Source organism: Mobula hypostoma, chromosome X1 (assembly GCF_963921235.1).
Source record: "Mobula hypostoma chromosome X1, sMobHyp1.1, whole genome shotgun sequence".
NCBI classification, from domain to species: domain Eukaryota; kingdom Metazoa; phylum Chordata; class Chondrichthyes; order Myliobatiformes; family Myliobatidae; genus Mobula; species Mobula hypostoma.
This window is the reverse complement of record NC_086128.1, coordinates 266013-288836: the sequence shown is the minus strand read 5'-3', so window position 1 is coordinate 288836 and position 22824 is coordinate 266013. Positions and strand designations below refer to the sequence as shown.

At 43.6% G+C, this 22824-nt stretch overlaps 1 protein-coding gene across 6 annotated transcripts in view; it reads left to right on the top strand.

Annotated features, from left to right (window-relative positions):
* adam11 (ADAM metallopeptidase domain 11) overlaps nucleotides 1-22824 on the top strand; it is a 287890-nt gene that overhangs the window by 131707 nt on the left and 133359 nt on the right. For all 6 annotated transcript variants that reach the window (XM_063037211.1, XM_063037208.1, XM_063037207.1 and 3 more), the window contains exons 12-13: nucleotides 12533-12617; nucleotides 13500-13590. In XM_063037211.1, coding sequence (XP_062893281.1) covers nucleotides 12533-12617; nucleotides 13500-13590 — 176 coding nt within the window. The remainder of the gene's footprint in view (nucleotides 1-12532; nucleotides 12618-13499; nucleotides 13591-22824) is intronic.

Below are 22824 nucleotides of genomic sequence, written 5' to 3'. Positions count from 1 at the left end.
TTACCTAGTTTTCTGAACGTTTTGTAAGCTTTTCTTTTCTTCTTGACTAGAGTTTCAACGGCCTTTGTACACCACAGTTCCTGTACCCTACTGTCCTTTCCCTGTCTTTTTGGGACGGACCTATGCAGAACTCCATGCAAATATCCCCTGAACATTTGCCACATGTCTTCCGTACATTTCCCTGAGAACATGTGTTCCCAATTTATGCTTCTAAGTTCCTGCCTAATAGCCTCATATTTCCCCTTACTCCATTTAAACGCTTTCCTAACTTGTCTGTACTTATCCCTCTCCAATGTAAAGGAGATAGAATTGTGATCACTATCTCCAAAATGCTCTCCCACTGAGAATCCTGACACCTAACCAGGTTCAATTCCCAATACCTGGTCTATGTTATACTGTATACCTAGAACATAATGTCACCACCCTGTCTGCCTATGGCTCTGCTTTCAATGACTCCTGGGTCCCTCTGTTCCATTACACTGTCAAAAGCCCTACCATTTATGGTATATTCCTGTACTGGTTTGACTTTCCAAAATGCATCACCTCACACTTATCTGCATTGAAATTTATTTTCCCACTTCTCTAAATGATGAACATCCCCTGTTTTATTTTTATGATAGCCTTCTTCACTATCAACAATACCTCATAATTTCATGTCATCCACTAACTTAGTGATCAAGCCTTATGCATTTGCATCTAACTCATTTATTTAGATAATGGTCCCAACATCGACCACTGCACATACCACAAGTCACTGGCCTCCATTCCTCAACACAACCTTCAGTCACCTTCTGGTTCCTACCTACCTTGGCTGTATTCATGGGTATTCAAGATGTTTGAATGACAATTAAACTTAAACTTTAACTTGAATTTTGAACTGACCCAACTCATTCTCCCTGGATTCTAATGGACGTAATCTTCCAGACCAGTCTGCTGAGCAGGACCTCATCAAAGGCTTGGCTAAAATCCAAATAGACAACATCCACCCCCATCTACCTTTTTGGTTATCTCTTCAAAAATCTATAAAAGGTTCATCAGGACCATAAGTCCATAAAATATATGAGCAGAATTAGGCCATTCAGCCCATCAGGTCCGCTCCACTATTTCATCATGCTGATCCTGAATCTCATTCAGCCCCTTACACTTGGCCTCCACCCGAGTCCATGGCAGAGCATTCCACAAGTTTACCACTCTTTGGCTAAAAAAAAAAAATCCCTCCTTAATTCTGTTCTAAAAGGTCATCCCTCAATCGTAAGGCTCTGCCCTTTAGTTCTGGATACCCCCACCATAGGAAACATCCTCTCAACATCCACCTTATCTAGTCCTTTCAATATTTGGTAGGTTTCAATGAGATCCCCACATATTCTTCTAAACTCCAGTGATTACAGTGCTAAAGTTGTTAAATGCTCCTCATATGTTAACCCTTCGTTCCTGGAACCTCGTGAACCTCCTCTGGGCTGTCTCCAATGACAACACATCCGTTCTGAGATATGGGGCTCAAATCTGTTGACATTGTGTAGCCTGACTAGTGTCTTATTATGCCTCATATCCTTGTCTTATCTCCTTGTTTTTATATTCTATTCCTCTTGAAATAAATACCAAAGTTTTATTTTCCTTCTTTATCACAGACTCAATCTGTGAATTATCCTTCTGGGAGTCTTGCACAAGGACTCCTGAGTCCCTCTGCACCTCTGATGTTTGAATTTTCTCCCCATTGAGATAATAGTCTGTACTATTGTTCCTTTTACCAAAATGCAGTATCATACATTTCCAAACACTGTATTCCATCTACCACTTTTTTGTCCATTCTCCCAACTTGTCTAAGTCCTATTGTAATTGCATTGCTTCCTCAGCATTACTTACCCCTCTACCAATCTTCGTATTATTCGCAAACTTCGCTACAAAGCCATCAATTCCATTATCTAAATCATTGACAAATAATGTGAAAAGTAGCGGTCCCAATACTGACCACTGAGGAACACCACTAGTCACTAGCACCAACCAGAAAAGGCCCCTTTTATTCCCACTCGCTGCCTCCTGCCTGTCAGCCATTCCTCTATCTATACCAGTATAGGATTTTATCCTGTTAAGCAGCCTCGTGTGAAGCACCTTATCAAATGTCTTCTGAAAATCCATATCAGTGATATCCTTTCCTTTGTCTGTCCTGCTTGTTACTTCCTTGAAGAGCTTTAACAGGTTTGTCAGGCAAGATTTCCCTTTGCAGAAACCATGCTGACTTTGACTCCAAGTACCCTGAAACCTCATGCTTAATAATAGACTCCAACATGTTTCCAACCACTGAGATTAGGCTAAGTGGCCTATAATTTTCTTTCTTCTGTCTTCTGCCCTTCTTAAAGAGTGGAGTGACATTTGCAATTTTCCAGTCCTCTGGGAACATGCCAGAATTAAGTGATTCTTGAAAGATCATGACCAATGCATCAGTTATCTCTTCAGCAACCTCTCTCAGATCCATCTGGTCCAGGTGACTTATCCACCTTAAGACCTTTGAATTTGTCTCGCACTTTTTCCTTTGTAATAGCAATGGCACTCACTCCTGCTCCCTGACACTCATGGACCTCTGGCACACTGCTAGTGTCTTCCACAGTGAAGACTGATGCAAAGTACTCATCAAGTTCATCTGCCATTTTTTTGTCTGCCATTACTACCTCACCTGCATAATTTTCCAGTGGTTCAATATCAACTCTAACCTTCCCTTTACTCGTTATGTAACTGAAAAAAATTAGTATCCCGCTTTATATTATATTTCATCTTTTCCCTTCTTATGGCTTTTTTTTAGTTGTCTTTTGTTGGATTTTAAAAGCTTCCCAATAATCTAACTTCCACTTATTTTTGCTGTCTTACATGCCCTTTCCTTGGCTTTTATGCAGTCCTTAACTTCCTTTGTCAGACATGGTTGCCTACCCCTGCCATTTGAGAACTTCTTCCTCTGTGGGACATATCTATCCTGTGTCTTGTGAACTATTCCCAGAAACCTCAGCTGTCTCTGCTCTGTCCTCGTCCACACCAGTGTCCTCCTCCAGTCCACCTGGGCAAGCTCCTCTCTCGAGCCTCTGTCATTCCCTTTATTCCATTGTGATACTGATACATGTGAGTTATGCTTCTCCCTCTCAAATTGCAGTATGATTTAATCTTATTATGATCACTGCCTCCGAAGGGTTCCTTTACATTCAGCTGACTAATAAAATCTGGATTATTACGCTCAATCTAAGATAGCCTTTCCCCTCATAGGCTTGAGCACAAGGTGCTCTAAAACGCTATCTCATTCAACAAATTCTCTCTCTTGTGATCCAACACCAACATGATCTTCTCAATCCCTTTGCATATTGAAGTCCCCCATTACAATTGCGACCTTACCCTTATTGCATGCCTTTTCCAGCTCCCTTCGCAATCCCAACCCCACATCTTGGCTACTATTTGGAAGCCTACTTATGATTCCCATAATGGTTTTTTTCACCTTGCAATTTCTTAACTCCACCCACAAAGATTCAACATTCTCTGACCCTATGTCACCTCTTCCTAAAGATGTAATTCTATCTCTTATCAACAGAGCCACACCACCGCCTGTGCCTTCCTGCCTGTCCTTTCAATACAAAGTAGATCCTTCATTGTTCAGCTCCCAACTATGGCCTTCTTTCAGCCACAACTCAGTGATGCCCACAACGTCATACCGACCAATCTCTAATTGCAGCGATTGGGCCCTGCTTCAGTCTCCTGACATGCTGGCTCATCTTCAGACATCCCATCCTATTGTTTTTAACAATAGTTTTTTTTTGTTAGTTAGCATGCAGACTGTATTTTCTCTTTTTTTCAATGTCACCTCGTGCATATGCTTTGCACTTGAATTGTTTAAGTTTTACGTCTAATTGTTTGTCTTTGCACTAGCTCTGGGTTTTTGTTTTGTTTTGTAGGTGTCTCATTTGGGATCATGGAGATTGTTAAACTTTGTTCTTATCACTTTTATGCATTTGAGGATAATTTAATTGGCAAGGTATTGTCAATGTCCAGAATTCCTATGTGCTCCAGGGTGTATTTCGGGGGGGGGGTGGGGGGGGGTTTTGTTGGGTCATTGAGGTTCCTTGTCAAGTGAAACTCAGACCATGTTCTTCTGTGAATCATGAGGAATTTCAGTTCAAGAATTTGTATTGTTTGCCTGAGCTCTTGTTAGTTTTTCCAGTTAATTTTTATTATAAATCTCAGAATCAGAATCAGATTTAATATAATCCTTTTATAAACAATCATTACTTTTGCTTGAATCACCAATGTATCTATGATTCCTGCACTTGAGTTTGTTAGTGATCCTCACAATTCCCACTCTTTTTACCTTCTGGCAGTCAGCCAATCTTCTATCCATTTAGTACCTTTCCCATAATACCATGGCCTCTTAACTTTTTAAGCAGCGTCATGTGTGGCACCTTGCCAAAGGCCTTATGAAAATCCAAATAAACAACATCTACTGACTGTCCTTTGTCTACCCTGCCTGTTACTTCATCAAAGAATTCCAATGGATTTGTCAGTCAAGATTTCACCTGAAGGAAATCATGCTGACTTTGTCCTATTTTATCACGTGACCCCAAGTACCCTGAAACCTCATCCTTAATAATAAACTCCAACATCTTTCCAATCACTGACATCAAGTTAACTGGCTCATAATTTCCTTTCTTCTACCTCCCTCCCTTCTTAAAGAGTGGAGTGACATTTGCAATTACCCAGTCCTCAGGAACCATTTCAGAACCTGGTGATGACCATTGCATTTCTACTCCAATGTTTTCTAACTACATCATCATTCTTCTCTAGTATCTTCAGAAAGGACAGTCATGAGTCAAGTATACTCTTCTAATGGATAAACAAATCTGCTCTATCCCTCCATTCTGCCACATTAATGATCAAATGAGCCCCACTGATGGGCCACAATATTAAACACTCAACCTTGACAAAACTTTTATCTGTGTAACCCTCAGACTCAGCTAGCGGCATACTCTAGGGGGAGACAGACCCTCAGACTCGGCTAGCGGCATACTCTAGGGGGAGACAGACCCTCAGACTCTTGCTGCAGGTCCACTCCGCTCAGCGGTCTACCAACTCTCTCCACTTTCAAGTTCTCTCTTCATCTCTCACGAATCCCTTCTCTCAGACCCACAAGAAAGAAACAACATGCCTCTCATTGGATGTCGCACATTCCAAGGCCCCCGTTACCTCTAGTCGTAACCCAAACATTGCTGCTACAGAGAAATCATTACATTAGCAGTGAAACCTTACAGAGAGGCTATTACATCTGTAATGATTATATTCATAGGAAGTTAATGATGCTATGCAATACCATTATCATTAATTAACACTCAGTGCAAACTCCGGATACAAATAACATTAGTAGCAATGGTGTTTGTAAATAAAAGCTTCTAAACTGTGTGTGACCAATAGTTTAGCTAATGTTTATTTGCAAACACCATTGCTACTAATGTTATTTGTATCCGGAGTTTGCACTGAATGTTAATCCATTGGACGTTTTTAAGTTATTACTGAACTCTTCACCCACCAGAAATTAATTGCATGCAATTAAACTGCTCTACCAGCTATACCAGCTTTGGTTTGTAAACCAAAGAAAGATAGCAACCCAAAGTCAATCTTACCTACTGTCAGTAAAAATAGATCTGGTGCTATTGGAGTGACAATAATTACCTGCTTGAGGTCAGGTTATCAAAGCCTGCTGGTTCCTGGTAGATCCATTCATTTATCCACAGCATATTGAACACAACCTGTACAGAACCACTGTAAAGACTCACACCTACCAAAAAAGCAAGATGCAAATAGATGACGTGGCATAGCTAGTTTATCCTGATATCAAAAATCCAGGAGCAGATCCTTCCTGCTTGGGTGAAGGTAAACTTAGCAAGTTTACGGAACATTGTCTAATGAGAAATACTGTGGCTCTGGTCAAGAAAAACAAGGAAGAATATATTGGGCTTAAATGGGGGGGGTGTCAGAGATGAGATCCGTTGATGAGTATAAAAAGGTTAAGTATACTCTTAAAGAGGAAATCAAGAGGGCAAAGAGAGCATGAGATGGATCTGGAAGGTAAGGTTAAGGTAAATTCAAAGAGGATCTATAGCTATATTAAGAGTAAGATGGTGGCTAGGGAGAGAGTAGGTCTCCTTAGAGATCAGCAGGGCTGTCTATGTCTTGAGCTACAGGAGATGGGTGGGATTTTTAATGAATATTTCTCCTCAGTGCATCCTTGGACTTTGCTGGAGGTTAGAGGAGAAATTGTGGAAGCCCTAGCAAAGATAGAAGCTTCACCTTAGACAGATTGGAGGAATGGGCAAAGAAGTGGCAGATGGAATATAGGTAAGTGAATGGTCGTGCACTTTGGCAGAAGGGAAAAAGGCATGAAATATTTTCTAAGTGGTGAGAGAATTCAAAAATCAGAGGGGTAGAGGGACTTGGGAGTCCTTGTGTATGATTCCCTAAAGGTTAACTTGCAGGCTGAGTTGGTGGTAAGGATGGCAATTGCAATGTTAACATTCATTTCGAGAAGACTGGAATACAAAAGCAAGGATGCAATGCTGAAGCTTCATAAGGCATTGATCAGAATGCACTTGGAGCATTGTAAGCAGTTTTGGGCCCTTTATCTAAGCAAGAATGTGATGGGATTGCTGAGAGTCTAGAGGAGGTTCACATGACTGATCCCAGGAATGAAAGGGTTAACATATGAGGAGTGTTTAATGGCTGTGGGTATGTACTCAGTGGAGTTTAGGACAATGAAGGGGGATCTCATTGAAACCTATTGAATATTGAAAGGTCTGGATAGAGTGGATGTGAAGAGGATTTTCTAATATAGGTGGAGTGTAGGGCCAGAAGGCACAACCTCAGAATTGAGGGATGTCCATTTAGAACAGAGATAAGAAAAAAGATTCTTTAACCAGAGAGTGTTGAATCTGTGGAAATCATTGCTAAGGACAGTCGTGCTGGCCAGTTCATTTGGTATAATGAAAGCAGAGGTTGACAGGTTCTTGATTAATCAGGGTGTCAAAGGTTATGAGGAGAAGGCAGGAGAATTGAGTTGAGACCAGCTTTGATGAAATGGGATGAATGGTGTAATTCTGCTCCTAGTCTCATAGTCTATGCTTACAGCACAAAAGTCTTGCTGCACATTGGATATTAGCTTGTTCCTTGCAGAGCCATGAGGAAATTGTTTTCCATGTTAGAAAACTGTGAAAGGACTACTTTACAAAGTAGTGTGATTGCTGGAGCTCAGCACAGTTACATATTGTAACCACAGTCAATTTACGTCGTCTAACAGAAGCCCTAAAATGCACACACACTGTGCCCTACCTGGACAGGAGCTTATAAGCAGCTGCTTAGGGACATGGGCCTCATTTAGTCTGCTTGCATTGGAGAGATGGTTCAGAAATGGCTGCAGATACTACCAGTCTTTGTAGGGCAATTGACGATTATCATTCTAGAGGCAGAAACCTCCCCTACTTGCAGATAAAGGAGGCCTTAACATTGAGCATTAGCATTTGCTCTTTGAGATGATTCTATGCCTGGCATTGATGGAGAACTGAAAAATCATGGCTCAAGTAGGAAGGGTCCGTTAAATTATGCCTTAAAAGGTCTTCATCCTGGAGTCCCAACACAGTGGGTACTAGGAGTCTCCCTTGCATCCACAGCTTCTGTGCTCTGGTTTGATTGGTGAGCTGCCACACCACCATCATTGACATGCTGATGAGCACTGCACTGCAGGGAGTCAGAAGCTAGCTTAGTCACTCTTGGTGCTGTGGATATTGTTCATCCTCATGCCCATTCAGATGCTGCTTCACACAGAAAGATGGTGCAGCCTATCAGTAAGCTGCATATGCCCATCTTCTAGGATCACTCAGCCCTCACTTGCCACACCGTTTAATGCTTCCTGTCCTACTACTCTGCCCTTGTCATGATAAGTAGTAGAAAGTCTGGATCAAAATAAATCTCTGAAATGAAGCATTTCTCCAGGTATCCTTGGGTGTCAGTAGCCTCATAGGACATGAGCAGTTCCAAGCAACATAGATCATAGAATAGTACAGCACAGTACAGGCCCTTCGGCCCACCATGTTGTGCTGACCCTCAAACCCTGCCTCCCATATAAGTCCCACCTTAGATTCCTCCATATACCTGTCTAGTAGTCTCTTAAACTTCACTAGTGTATCTGCCTCCACCACTGACTCAGGCAGTGCATTCCACGCACCAACCACTCTCTGAGTAAAAAACCTTCCTCTAATATCCCCCTTGAACTTCCCACCCCTTACCTTAAAGCCATGTCCTCTTGTATTGAGCAGTGGTGCCCTGGGGAAGAGGCGCTGGCTATCCACTCTATCTATTCCTCTTATTATCTTGTACACCTCTATCATGTCTCCTCTCATCCTCCTTCTCTCCAAAGAGTAAAACCTTAGCTCCCTTAATCTCTGATCATAATGCATACTTTCTAAACCAGGCAGCATCCTGGTAAATCTCCTCTGTACCCTTTCCAATGCTTCCACATCCTTCCTATAGTGAGGTGACCAGAACTGGACACAGTACTCCAAGTGTGGCCTAACCAGAGTTTTATAGAGCTGCATCATTACATCGCGACTCTTAAACTCTATCCCTCGACTTATGAAAGCTAACACCCCATAAACTTTCTTAACTACCCTATCCACCTGTGAGGCAACTTTCAGGGATCTGTGGACAAGTACCCCCAAATCCCTCTGCTCCTCCACACTACCAAGTATCCTGCCATTTACTTTGTACTTTGCCTTGGAGTTTGTCCTTCCAAAGTGTACCACCTCACACTTCTCTGGGTTGAACTCCATCTGCCACTTCTCAGCCCACTTCTGCATCCTATCAATGTCTCTCTGCAATCTTTGACAATCCTCTACACTATCTACAACACCACCAACCTTTGTGTCATCTGCAAACTTGCCAACCCACCCTTCTACCCCAACATCCAGGTCGTTACTAAAAATCACGAAAAGTAGAGGTCCCAGAACAGACCCTTGTGGGACACCACTAGTCACAATCCTCCAATCTGAATGTACTCCCTCCACCACCACCCTCTGCCTTCTGCAGGCAAGTCAATTCTGAATCCACCTGGCCAAACTTCCCTGGATCCCATGCCTTCTGACTTTCTGAATAAGCCTACCGTGTGGAACCTTGTCAAATGCCTTACTAAAATCCATATAGATCACATCTACTGCACTACCCTCATCTATATGCCTGGTCACCTCCTCAAAGAACTCTATCAGGCTTGTTAGACATGCTCTGCCCTTCACAAAGCCATGCTGACTGTCCCTGATCAGACCATGATTCTCTAAATGCCTATAGATCCTATCTCTAAGAATCTTTTCCAACAGCTTTCCCACCACAGACGTAAGGCTCGCTGGTCTATAATTACTCGGACTATCCCTACTACCTTTTTTGAACAAGGGAACAACATTCACCTCCCTCCAATCCTCCAGTACCATTCCCCTGGACAACGAGGTCATAAAGATCCTAGCCAGAGGCTCAGCAATCTCTTTTCTCGCCTCGTGGAGCAGCCTGGGGAATATTCCATCAGGCCCCAGGGACTTATCTGTCCTAATGGATTTTAACAACTCCAACACCTCCTCTCCCTTAATATCAACATGCTCCAAAACATTAACCTCACTCATATTGTCCTCACCATCATCAAGTTCCCTCTCATTGGTGAATACCGAAGAGAAGTATTCATTGAGGACCTCGCTCACTTCCACAGCCTCCAGGCACATCTTCCCACCTTTATCTCTAATCGGTCCTACCTTCACTCCTGTCATCCTTTTTTTCTTCACGTAATTGAAGAATGCCTTGGGGTTTTCCTTTACCCTACCTGCCAAGGCCTTCTCATGCCCCCTTCTTGCTCTTCTCAGCCCCTTCTTAAGCTCCTTTCTTGCTTCCCTATATTCCTCAATAGACCCATCTGATCCTTGCTTCCTGAACCTCATGTATGTTGCCTTCTTCCACCTGACTAGATTTTCCACCTCACTTGTCACCCATGGTTCCTTTACCCTACCATTCTTTATCTTCCTCACCGGGACAAATTTATCCCTTACATCCTGCAAGAGATCTCTAAACATCGACCACGTGTCCATAGTACATTTCCCTGCAAAAACATCATCCCAATTCACACCCGCAAGTTCTAGCCTTATAGCCTCATAATTTGCCTTTCCCCAATTAAAAATTTTCCTGTCCTCTTTGATTCTGTCCTTTTCCATGATAATTATAAAGGCCAGGGAGCGGTGGTCACTGTCCCCCAGATGCTCACCCACTGAGAGATCTGTGACCTGACCCGGTTCATTACCTAGTACTAGATCTAGTATGGCATTCCCCCTGGTCGGCCTGTCCACATACTGTGACAGGAATCCATCCTGGACACACTTAACAAACTCTGCCCCATCGAAACCCTTGGAACTAATCAGGTGCCAATCAATATTAGGGAAGTTAAAGTCACCCATGATAACAACCCTGTTATTTTTGCACCTTTCCAAAATCTGCCTCCCAATCTGCACCTCTGTATCTCTGCTGCTACCAGGGGGCCTATAGAATACCCCCAGTAGAGTAACTGCTCCCTTCCTGTTCCTGACTTCCACCCATATTGACTCAAAAGAGGATCCTGCTACAGTGCCCACCCTTTCTGTAGCTGTAATAGTATCCCTGACCAGTAATGCCACCCCTCCTCCCCATTTTCCACCCTCTCTATCCCTTTTAAAGCACTGAAATCCAGGAATATTGAGAATCCATTCCCGCCCTGGTTCCAGCCAAGTCTCTGTAATGGCCACTACATCATAATTCCATGTATGTATCCAAGCTCTCAGTTCATCACCTTTATTCCTGATGCCTCTTGCATTGAGGTACACACATTTCAGCCCTTCTACCTTACTGTCTTTACACCGTTTATTCTGCTTCTCTTTCCTCAAAGCCTCTCTGTATGTTAGATCTGGCTTTACTCCATGCACTTCTTTCACTGCCCTATCGCTCTGAGTCCCATCCCCCTTGCAAATTAGTTTAAACCCTCCCGAACCATGCTAGCAAACCTACCTGCAAGGATATTGCTCCCCTTCGAGTTCAGGTGCAACCCATCCAATCTGTACAGGTCCCACCTTCCCCAGAAGAGTTCCCAATGATCTAAAAATCCAGAACCCTGCTCCCTGCACCAACTCCTCAGCTACGCATTCAACTGCCATCTCCTCCAATTCTTACCATCACCGTCACGTAGCACTGGCAGCAATCCTGAGAACGCCACCCTTGAGGTCCTGTTCTTCAGCCTTCTGCCTAGTTCCCGAAACTCACACTTCAGGACCTTATCCCTCTTCCTGCCTATGTCGTTGGTGCAAATATGTATCACGACTTCTGGTTGCTTTCCCTCTCGTACCAGGATGTCATGCACCCGCTCAGAGACATCCCGGACCCTGGCACCAGGATGCAACAAACCATGTGGGTGTCCTTCTCACGTCCACAAAATCTCCTGTCTGCTCCCCTGACTATAGAGTCTCCAATGACGACAGTTCTCCTCTTCTCCGTCCCACCCTTCTGCACCACAGGGTCAGACTCAGTGCCGGAGGCCCTGCCACCGTGGCTGACACCTGGTCGGTCGTCCTCGCCAACAGTATCCAGAACGGTAAACTTATTACTCAGGGGAATGGCTACAGGGGTGCTCTGCATGACCTGTCTGCTCACCTTCGCTTTCCCCCTCTGACTGTCACCCAACGACCTGCTTCCGACAGCCTAGGTGTGACTACCTCCCTGTAGCTCTGATCTATGACTGCCTCATTCTCCCTTATGAGTCGAAGGTCATCCAGCTGCTGCTCCAGATTCCTTACACGGTCTTCCAGATCGCCCAGCCGTATGCACTTCTGGCAGATGTGACTGTGCAGGGGAGGGGCATTCCCCCAAGACTGCCACATCTCACATGAGAGGCATATCACCATCTCAGGAGACGTTGTAAAAACTAACTGCGAGCTAGCTTGTCCTCCGCCTCTTCTCGTCGAAGCCTCTCGAGTCAAAGCCTCAAAGCTCCCCTCCTTCACTGGCCCACTCACCCTCTGGCCGCTTTCCAGTGGGACATGGACAACTCATGCACCGTCTGGGTAGTCTCCAGCCCCTTGGCATGAACCCTGAATTCTTCAACTTCCGGTAATTCCCTCCTCCTCCCTTCCTCTATCCCTATGTCACTCTGCCCCCTCCCCCAGCTGCCTATCACCTCCCTCATGGTTCCGCCTCCTTCTACTACCGATTGTGTTTTCCCCTATTCCTTCTCCACCTTTCCTGCCTATCACCAAATAACCACATGATGATTTACACTCCTCAAACTCAATTTTTAAATAAATACATCCAGCTACATGCAAGAAGTTGTGATCTACTGTTGTGTGATGTATATATTTTGAACTACCACTTTAAATAATTTAAAAATCATTTCAAAATGAAAATGTCATGAATAATTTCACTGCTCAAATAGCATTGTGTATTCTGATGCTCTTATTGACAGAGGCCGCATATTTCAGTCCAGTCACAGTGCAACAGCTTATATTGGAGGAATCTGCTCTCCAACTAAAGGAGGAGGTATTAACGAGGTTTGTCACTCTTGTTTTTTTCACTGTGGCAGATTTGTCTCAATTCTCTTCCTCATCTCCCCTACTCTGTAACCTGGAGCATGTGGAGAGCAGGCCTGAAACATCAACTGTTATTTCCCTCCATAGATGCTGCCTGCCTTGCTGAGTTCCTAGCCATCTTATTTAAGTGGTTACGAATATCAGAGGAGAATCCACTAATGAAAGCACTCCTGATCCTCCTGGTTTGCACCTTAGCTCCAGCCACTCTCTGATCCTTTCCCTTGTTGGATTTTGGAAAAGCTGGGAATTCTACCCTGCTGGTAAAACAGACACATTTAAAAGATGTTTTAAACACTCCCTTACCCCTTGAGAGTGGCTGATAGTCTCCCTCAGAGTCCATCTCTGTGAAGACCGGATGTAGGCTCATTGAGGTCAGATTATCCATTTTGTTAAATTTTTTACAAATTCCCCAACCCACTGACGCAACCCAAGGAATTAAAATCATCACTGTTTGTTTCTGGGATTTAGACTAATTTTAGGCTGCTAGGCCTGCTGAAGTTCTCCAGCATTTTGTGCTTGTTGCTTGGATTTCCAGCATCTGCAGATTTTCTCTTGTTTAAGTTGTGGGAAAATTGCTTTACCCAATCTGTTATGAATAAGCTTCCAGGAAGTACATTAAAAATTCCTGATCATTGACAAATCTGGTGCAATGTTGTGTAAGCAGCACCAGTACTATTACTGAATATCAAATAGATGCCAGTACGTTGCATGGAAATCTCCTATTAATTGCTGTAAATCAAATGATGTTACGATAACAAGTGTTTAGCCCAATCAAGGGAAGATGAATTTCCATCCTGAATGACTAGTTTTGCATTGATGCTTAATCTTTTATTTTTTTTTCAGTATGGAAAAATTAGTTCAATGGCTCTTGCACTGACACAAAGTTTGGGCCTGAACCTTGGAATGATGTGGAATACACAACGTATAGGACCCAGTAAGTACAGGGCTCGGGATGTGCACAAAATGCTGGAGGAACTCAGCAGGCCAGGCAGCATCGAGAAAAAGAGTACAGTCAAGGTTTCAGCCTGAAACGTCGACTGCACTCTTTTCCATAGATGCTGCCTGGCCTGCTGAGTTCCTCCAGCAATTTGCGTGTTTTGCTCGGATTTCCAGCATCTGCAGATTTTCTCTTGTTTGGGCTCAGGGTGTGGATTGCTGCCAGTCATTGTCGATTGGCAGGAGTCATGGGCTTTTTGTGATCATCTGGACATAGAATCATAGAGAAGTACAGCACAGAAACAGGCCCTTTGACACATCTAGTCCATGCCAAAACTATTTAAACTGTCTACTCCCATCGACCTGCACCGGATACATAGCCCTCCATATCCTTACTATCCAGGTACCTATCCAAACATCTCTTAAATTTTGAAAATGAGCTTACATGGAATGCTTATGCTGGCAGCTCATTCCACACTCTCACTACCCTCTGAGTGAAGAAGTTTCCCTTCATGTTCCCCTTAAACTTCTCATTCTTAAGCCATGACCTCTGGTTGTAGTCACAGCCAACCTCAGTTGTAAAAGCCTGTTTGCATTCACCCTATCTATCAATAGAGGTTTCACCAGAAGCCAATCCGGACATCGGAATTTGAGAGAGAAGGGGTCTTCAATCAGGTCCACTGCCCGAGGATAAAATGCAGGAGCGATTCATGGCAGCGTAACAGAGCTTTGACCAGCAGCCAACTGACGTTTGAGATTAATCAGCAAGATCAAATGAAAGGAAAGCAGGGGCAAGCACAGTGGATCTGAGTGGACGTAGACAGAGTGGTGATATTAAGCTCTTCGAGGCTTCCATGGAGAGGCTTCACTAAGAGAAAGCAAAGGAAAGAAAAGGGCAAGAGGCAATACTAGAGAGTACCCCAGTGGCTGTCCCCCTTAATAATAAGCATTCCTGTTTGCTCCAAGTACTGATCCACGCTCTGAGCTCATTCGCTTTATTCATAATACTCCTTGCATTAAAATAGACACATCTCAAACCATCGGTTTGAGTGCATCCCTTCTGTATCACCTGCCTATCCTCCCTCTCGCACAGTCTCCAAGCTTTCTCTATTTGTGAGCCAACCGCCTCTTCCTCCGTCATTTCAGTTCCGTTCCCATCCCCCAGCAATTCCAGTTTAAGCTCTCCCCAATAGCCTTTGCAAACCTCCCTGCCAGGTATTATGAACAAAGTGAATGAGCTCAGAGCGTGGATCAGTACTTGGAGCTATGATGTTGTGGCGATAACTAAGACTTGGATGGCTCAGGGGCAGGAATGGTTACTTCAAGTGCCAGGCTTCAGATGTTTCAAAAGTGACAGGGAGGGAGGCAAAAGAGGTGGGGGCACGGCACTATTAATCAGAGATAGAGTCACGGCCGTAGAAAAGGAAGAAGTTATGGAGGGATTGTCTACGGAGACTCTGTGGGTGGAAGTTAGAAACAGGAAGGGGTCAATAAATCGACTGGGTGTTTCTTATAGACCACCCAATAGTAACAGGGACATCGAGGAGCAGATAGGGAGACAGCTTCTGGAAAGGTGTAATAATAACAGGGTTGCTATGATGGGAGATTTTAATTTCCAAAATATAGATTGGCATCTCCCGAGAGTGAGGGGTTTAGTTGGAGTGGATCCAGAACTGGCTTGCCCACTGAAGGGAAAGAGTAGTTGTAGACGGGTCATATTTTGCATGGAGGTTGGTGACCAGTGGTGTGCCTCAGGGATCTGTTCTGGGACCCTTACTTTTCGTGATTTTTATAAATGACCTGGATGAGGAAGTGGAGGGATGGGTTAGTAAGTTTGCTGATGACACGAAGTTTGGAGGTGTTGTGGACAGTGTGGAGGGCTGTCAGAGGTTACAGCGGGATATCGATAAGATGCAAAACTGGGCTGAGAAGTGGCAGATGGAGTTCAACCCAGATAAGTGTGAGGTGGTTCATTTTGGTAGGTCAAATATGATGGCAGAATATAGTATTAATGGTAAGACTCTTGGCAGTGTGGAGAATCAGAGGGATCCGAGTCCATAGGACACGCAAAGCTGCTACGCAGGTTGACTCTGTGGTTAAGAAGGCATACGATACATTGGCCTTCGTCAATCGTGGGATTGAGTTTAGGACCGGAGAGGTAATGTTATAGCTATATAGGACCCTGGTCAGACCCCAGTTGGAGTACTGTGCTCAGTTCTGGTCGCCTCACTACAGGAAGGATGTGGAAGTCATAGAAAGGGTGCAGAGGAGATTTACAGGAACGTTGCCTGGATTGGGGAGCATGTCTTATGAGAATAGGTTGAGTGAACTCGGCCTTTTCTCCTTGGAGTGATGAAGGATGAGAGGTGACCTGATAGAGGTGTATAAGATGATGAGAGGCATTGATCGTGTGGATAGTCAGAGGCTTTTTCCCAGACTGAAGTGGCTGGCACAAGAGGGAACAGTTTTAAGGTGCTTGGAAGTAGGTACAAAGGAGATGTCAGGGGTAAGTTTTTTATTCAGAGAGTGGTGAGTGTGTGCAATGGGCTGCCAGTGACGGTGGCGGATACGATAGGGTCTTTTAAGAGACTCCTTGACAGCTTGGAAAAGTAGAGGGCAATTTCTAAGGTAAGGACATGTTTGGCACAGGTTTGTGGGCCGAAGGGCCTGTATTGTGCTATAGGTTTTCTATGTTTCTAAAAGCTCAGGTTTTTTCATTTGCCTCTTTATATCTGCTCATCTCGCTAGAGATGACAGGCAGGATAGTGCAATGTTCCTCTTGTGGGATGTGGAAAGGCAGGGAGTCCTCTAGTTTGGGTGGCTTAAGTGATGATAGATAGGACAGATAGAGAGGTAGTTACAGCCAAGGTGCGGGGCACAGGAATCTGAGTGACAGTCAGGAAAGGGAAAGAGGTTAAGGAGTCAGTGTAGAGTACTCCTGTGGCCATCCCCCTCATCAATAGATATATCACTTTGGGTACTGTTGGGAGGAGATTCACAGTGGTCGGGTGTCTGGCACTGAGTCTGCCTCTGTGACTCAGAAGGGAAGGGGGAAGAAGAGGCATGCTACTTGATAAGGAATTCATCAGTTAGGGGAATGGTTAGGGTTCTGTGGACAAGAACGAGATTCCTGGATGGTCTGTTACCTCCCAGGTGCCAGGGTCTGGGATATTTCAGATTGAGTCCTCAACCTTCTTGAATGGTGGGGTGAAGTCGTGGTCCATGTAAGTACCAATGACGGGGGTAGGACAAGTGATGAAACTCTACATAGCGAGTTCAGGGATTTAGGTGCTAAGTTAAAGGACAGGACTCCAGGGTTGTGATCACAGGATTACTACCCAAGCCCTATGCTAGTGAGGTCAGAACTACAAAGATTATACAGTTTAATACATAGCTAAAGTTTGTGTAGGAGGGAAGGCATAAGATTTTTGGATCATTAGGCTCTCTTCCAGGGAAGGACCTGTACATAATGGACGGTTTGCACCTGAACTGGAGAGGGGCTAATAGTCATAGTAGTCATAGTAGTCATACTTTATTGATCCCAGGGGGAAATTGGTTTTTGTTACAGTTGCAGTATAAATAATATAGTCATAGAACCATAAATAGTTAAATAGTAATATGTAAATTATGCCAGTAAATTATGAAATAAGTCCAGGACCAGCCTATCGGCACAGGGTGTCTGACCCTCCAAGGGAGCAGTTGTAAAGTTTGATGGCCATAGGCAAAAATGACTTCCTATGATGCTCTGTGTTGCATCTCGGAGGAATGAGTCTCTGGCTGAATGTACTCCTGTACCCACCCACTACATTATGTAGTGGATGGGAGACATTGACCAAGATGGCATGCAACTTAGACAGCATCCTCTTTTCAGACACCACCGTCAGAGAGTCCAGTTCTATCCCCACAACATCACTGGCCTTACGAATGAGTTTGTTGATTCTGTTGGTGTCTGCTACCCTCAGCCTGCAGCCCCAGCACACAACAGCAAACATGATAGCACTGGCCACCACAGACTCGTAGAACATCCTCAGCATCATCCGACAGATGTTAAAGGACCTCAGTCTCCTCAGGAATTAGAGACGGAAGTAGAGATGTTCTACATATCTAGCAGGATGGTTAGTTAATGCTGCATAGTGGGGGTTAAACTAGAGTTGCTGGGGGATTGGAACCAGAGTGCCAGAGCAGTTAGTGGAGAGGTTGTGGACGCAGATGTTGGTAAGACCTCAGACAAATTTAGGAATCAAAAGGTTGAGCAGAGTGCGACAAAATCGAAAAGGGAGAGAAAGTTAAAAAATCTGAGTTGCAAAGGTACTTGGGAGTCCTTGTGCAGGATCCCCTAAAGTTTAATTTTCAGGCTGAGTTTGTGGTGAGGAAGGCAAGTGCAATGTTAACATTCATTTCAAGAGGACTAGAATATAAAAGCAAGGATGTAATGTTGAGAATTTATAAAGCATTGGTGAAGCCTCACCTGGAGTATTGTGAGCAGCTTTGAGCCCCTTATCTTAGAAAGGATGTGCTGAAACTGGAGAGGGTTCAAATGAGGTTCACGAAAATGATTCCAGGATTGAATGGCTTGCCATATGAAGAGCGTCTAATGACTCTCAGCCTGTATTCACTAGAGTTCAGAAGAATGAGAGGTGACCTCATTGAAACTTTTCGAATGCTGAAATGCCTTGATAGAATAGATGTGGAGAGGATGTTTCTTGTGGTGGGAGAGTCTAAGACTGGAGGCACAGCCTCAGAATAGAGGGGCATTCTTTTAGAAATGAGATGAGGAATTTCTTTAGTCAGGGAGTGGTGAATATGTGGAATTCTTTACCAATGGCAGCTGTGGAGGCCAAGTTTTTTATGTAAGGCAGAGGGTGATAGATTCTTGACTGGTCAGGAAATGAAGAGATACAGAGAGAATGCAGGAAATTGGGGCTGAGGGGAACAATGAGCCATGATGAAATGGTGGAGCAGACTCAATGGGCCAAATGGCCTAATTCTGTTGGTCTTATGGTCTTTTGTACACCTGTGTGAAATCTCTCAATTTTCTGCATTCTGACCTATTCAACCTTTCCTTATAGCTCAGGTCCTCCAGACCTGGCAACATCCTTGTAAATTTTCTCTGTACTCTTGCAACCTTAGTTACACCTTTCTTACTCCAAACGTCTTAAGCAACTTCAAAATAACATCCCATCTCCTGTACTCAATACATTGATTTATGAAGGCCAGTATGCCAAAAGCTTTCTTTATGACCCTATCTAGCTGTGACAGCACTTTCAATGAATTATGTTCCTGTATTCCCAGATCCTTGTCTTCTACCACACTTTTCAGTGCCCTACAGTTTACTGTGTAGGACTTAGCCTGATTGGTTCTACCAAAGAGCAAAACTTCACACTTGTTTGCATTAAATTCCATTTTCCATTTTTCAGTCCTTTTTTCCAGCTGATGTAGATCCCTCTGCAAGCCATGATAGTCTTCCTCACTGTCCACTACACCCCCAATCTTGGTGTCATCCACAAATTTGCTGATCCAGTTAACCACATTATCACCCGCATCATTGATATAGATGACAAACAACAAAGGACCCAGCACTGATCCCTGCAGCACAGCACGAGTCACAGGCCTCAGTCAGAGAGGCAACCCTGTACTACCACTCCCTGGCTTCTCGCACAAAGCCAGTGTCTAATCCAGTTTACTGCCGAGCGACTGAACCTTCTTGACCAGTCTCCCATGCGAGATTTTGTCAAATGCCTTACTAAAGTCCATATAGACAACATCCACTTCCTTGCCTTTATCCACATTCCTGATAACTTCCTCAAAAAACTCTATGTGATTGGTTAGACATGAGACACCACTCACAAAGCCATGCTGACTATCCTTAATCAGACCATGTCTATCCAAATACTTATATATCCGGTCCCTTAGAAAATCTTCCAATAACTTTCCCATTACTGATGTCAGACTCACCAGCCTATAATTTCCTGGTTTCTGTTTAGAGCCTTTATTAAACAATGGAACAACATTGGCTATCCTCCAATCCTCTGGTACCTCTCCTGTTGCTAAGGATATGTAAAATATTTCTGCTGGGGCCCTGGCAATTTCTGCACTTGCCTCCCATAGGGTCCAAGGGAACTCCTAGTCAGGCCCTCAGGAATTATTCACCCTGATTTGCCTCAGGGTAGCAATACCTCCTTCTCTTCAATCTGTACAGGGTCCATGAAGTTGATGCCGCTTTGCCTCACTTCTATAGATTCTGTATCCATCTCCTGAGTAAATACAGATGAAAAGAATGCATTGAAGATCTTCCCCATTTGTTTTGGCTCCACACATGGATTACCATTCTGGTCTTCCAAATTTTGTCCCTTGCAATCCTTTTCCCTCAGGATTCTCCTTCACCCTGAATGCAAGAGCACCTTCATGCCTTCTTTTTTTTAACCTCCCTGATTTCTTTCTCAAATGTTCTCTTGCATTTCTTGTACTCCATAAGCACCCTGTTTATTCCTACCTGCTTATACCTGCTGTGTACCTCCTTTATTCTCTTAACCAGGGACTCAACATCTTTTGAAAACCATGTTTGCCAACCCTTGTTATCTTTACCTTTTACACTAACAAGCTCATACAAGCTTTGTACTCTCAAAATTTCATTCTTGAAAGCCTCCAACTTTCCACAAGACCATAAGATATAGAAGCAGAATTAGGCCATTTGACCTATTGACTCTGCCTTATATATACATAGAGACTTGGTCTGCACAGCTGCCTGTGACAAAGAATTCCACAGATTCACTACTCTCTGGCTAAATAAATTCCTCATCATCTCTGTTCTAAATTGGATACTCCTCTCTTCTGTGGCTATATCCTCTGGTCTTGGATTCTCCCACCATAGGAAACATCCTCTCCACATCCACTCGATCAAGGCCTTTCACCATTTGAAGGTTTCAATGAGGCCACCCCTCCCCCTTCTGAATTCCAGTGAATACAAGCCCAGAGGACTCCCAAGACCCTCTGCCCTTCTGCTTTTTGTTTTCTCTCCATTTAGAAAATAGTCAACCCTTTCATTTCTTCTACCAAAGTACATGACTATACACTTTCTGACACTGTATTCCATTTGCCAATTCTTTGCCCATTCTCCTAATCTGTCTAAGTCCTCCTGTAGCCTCTCTGCTTCATCAAAACTACCTGCCACCCCACCTATCTTCGTATCATCTGCAAACTTTGCAATAAAGCCATCAATTCCATCATCCAAATCATTGACATATAATGTCAAAAGTATCAGTCCCAACACAGACCCTGTGGAACACCACTAATCACTGGCAGCCAACCAGAAAAGGCTCTCTTTATTCCCACTCTTTGCCTCCTGCCAATCAGCCACTGTTTTATCCACGCCTAATCAATCTTGTATTAACATGGGCTCCTAGCTTGTCACTGAGCCTCATGTGTGGCACCTTTTCAAAAGCCTTCTGAATATCCAAGTACACAACATCAACCAATTCTCCGTTGTCTATCCTGCTTGCTATTTTTTCAAAGAATTCCAACGGGGGGGGCGGGGCGTCACGTGATGACGTGGGATTGAGACGTGTAAATCCAGCTCTCCCGCAACAAATCAGCAAAGTACCCTTTAAACAAAACAAAGTTAATAAATATTTTCTGAAAACTATTTATAAACTTTGCAAGACTACTTTACGATATGCCTCCTAAACTGCAACAAAAGAAGTCTGCTGTTGCGAAGCAGCTGCGAGAGGGGAAGAAAAAAGGGCCTACTGCAACGATGGAGCCTCGGACTCAGGTTGGATCTCCTTCGGTAGAACAGGGAGCAATGGCGGTGGTAGCGGTTTCTCGGAAGAAGATGCCGGAAATGCGCATGCGCAAATCGACACAACTCAAACTACAAGAACCGACAGCCACTGCAATTGAAAATGACTCAGAGTCAGAATTGGATTCTGCAGAGAACACAGATGAAGAAGAGGAGGAAGAATTGGAAGCGATTGGAAGTAAAGGAGATGATAGAGACATAAGAGAGGCTATATTGCAATTAACAGCTGAACTAAGAAAAGTAAGAGAAGAGCTTAGAGATACGAAGATGTGCTATAATAAAGTTATGGAAAGACAGGACAAAATGGATAAGAAGCTTCAGAAGATGGAAAGAGCAATGGGGCATATGAATGATAGAGTGGAAAAAACAGAAAATGATCTGCTTGTCTGGAACTCGGAAAGAAATCGACTCTTGGAGAAAGTGGACATGTTGGAAAATTTCAGTAGACGTAATAATATTAAAATTGTTGGTCTTAAAGAAGGTACGGAAGGAGAAAAACCAATAGAATTTTTTCAAAGATGGATCCCGGAAGTTTTGCAAATGGAAGAGGAGGTTTGACCAATTGAAATTGAGCGGGCACATAGAGCTCTAAGACCAAAACCAAAAGATAACCAATATCCACGATCGATTTTAATAAAATTCTTGAGATTTCAAGACAAGGAAAGGATTCTACAGGCAGCTGCTCCAGCTGCCAAGGATAGAAAAGGGCCATTGATGATTCAAGGGAACAAAGTTTTTTTCTACCCTGGTGTAAGTTATGAACTTTTGAAGAGAAGGAAGAAATTTAATCCAGTGAAAAAAACCCTATGGGATCACGGTTATCAATTTATATTGCGTTATCCCGCAACCTCAAAGATTTTTTTGCCTGGTGGAGAAAAAAGATTTTTTGATGACTACTAGAAAGCGGAGCAGTTTGTGCGAGATTCTCTGAATATTCACCAGGTACAAGAACAAATCCAGGGGAGCGAGATAGATTGAAGATGAAGATTGGGTCAAAGAATGGACTTGTTGGATTTTTGAAGGTGGATGAATGTATAAATATATTATTAATTATATGAGGGGGGTAAGAAAGGTTAAAATTGGAGGAATATTAGTTGGGAATAGTAACACTAATTTTGTCTATATATATATATAATTTTTTTGTTGCGGGGGAGCTGGAAGAAGCACTGACCAATTGCTACGCTAATCATGTGTACAAGCGTGGCTTTTGCCACGACCCGCAAAATGGAGGAGGGTAGTGTTGTGTATCTTTTTATTCACAACATTAGTGGGGGGTATTTTGTTTTTTCTTTTTTTGTATTCTTTCTATTTTTTTCTTTTTGCCTGGAAGGTTGGGAGGGAAACACATAGCAACATGATGAAGTTTAAAGAGATTCCCCAAGGAACTATGAGAGTTGAGAAGATAAGTAATGTTTTAGATTGGAGTAACTTTGT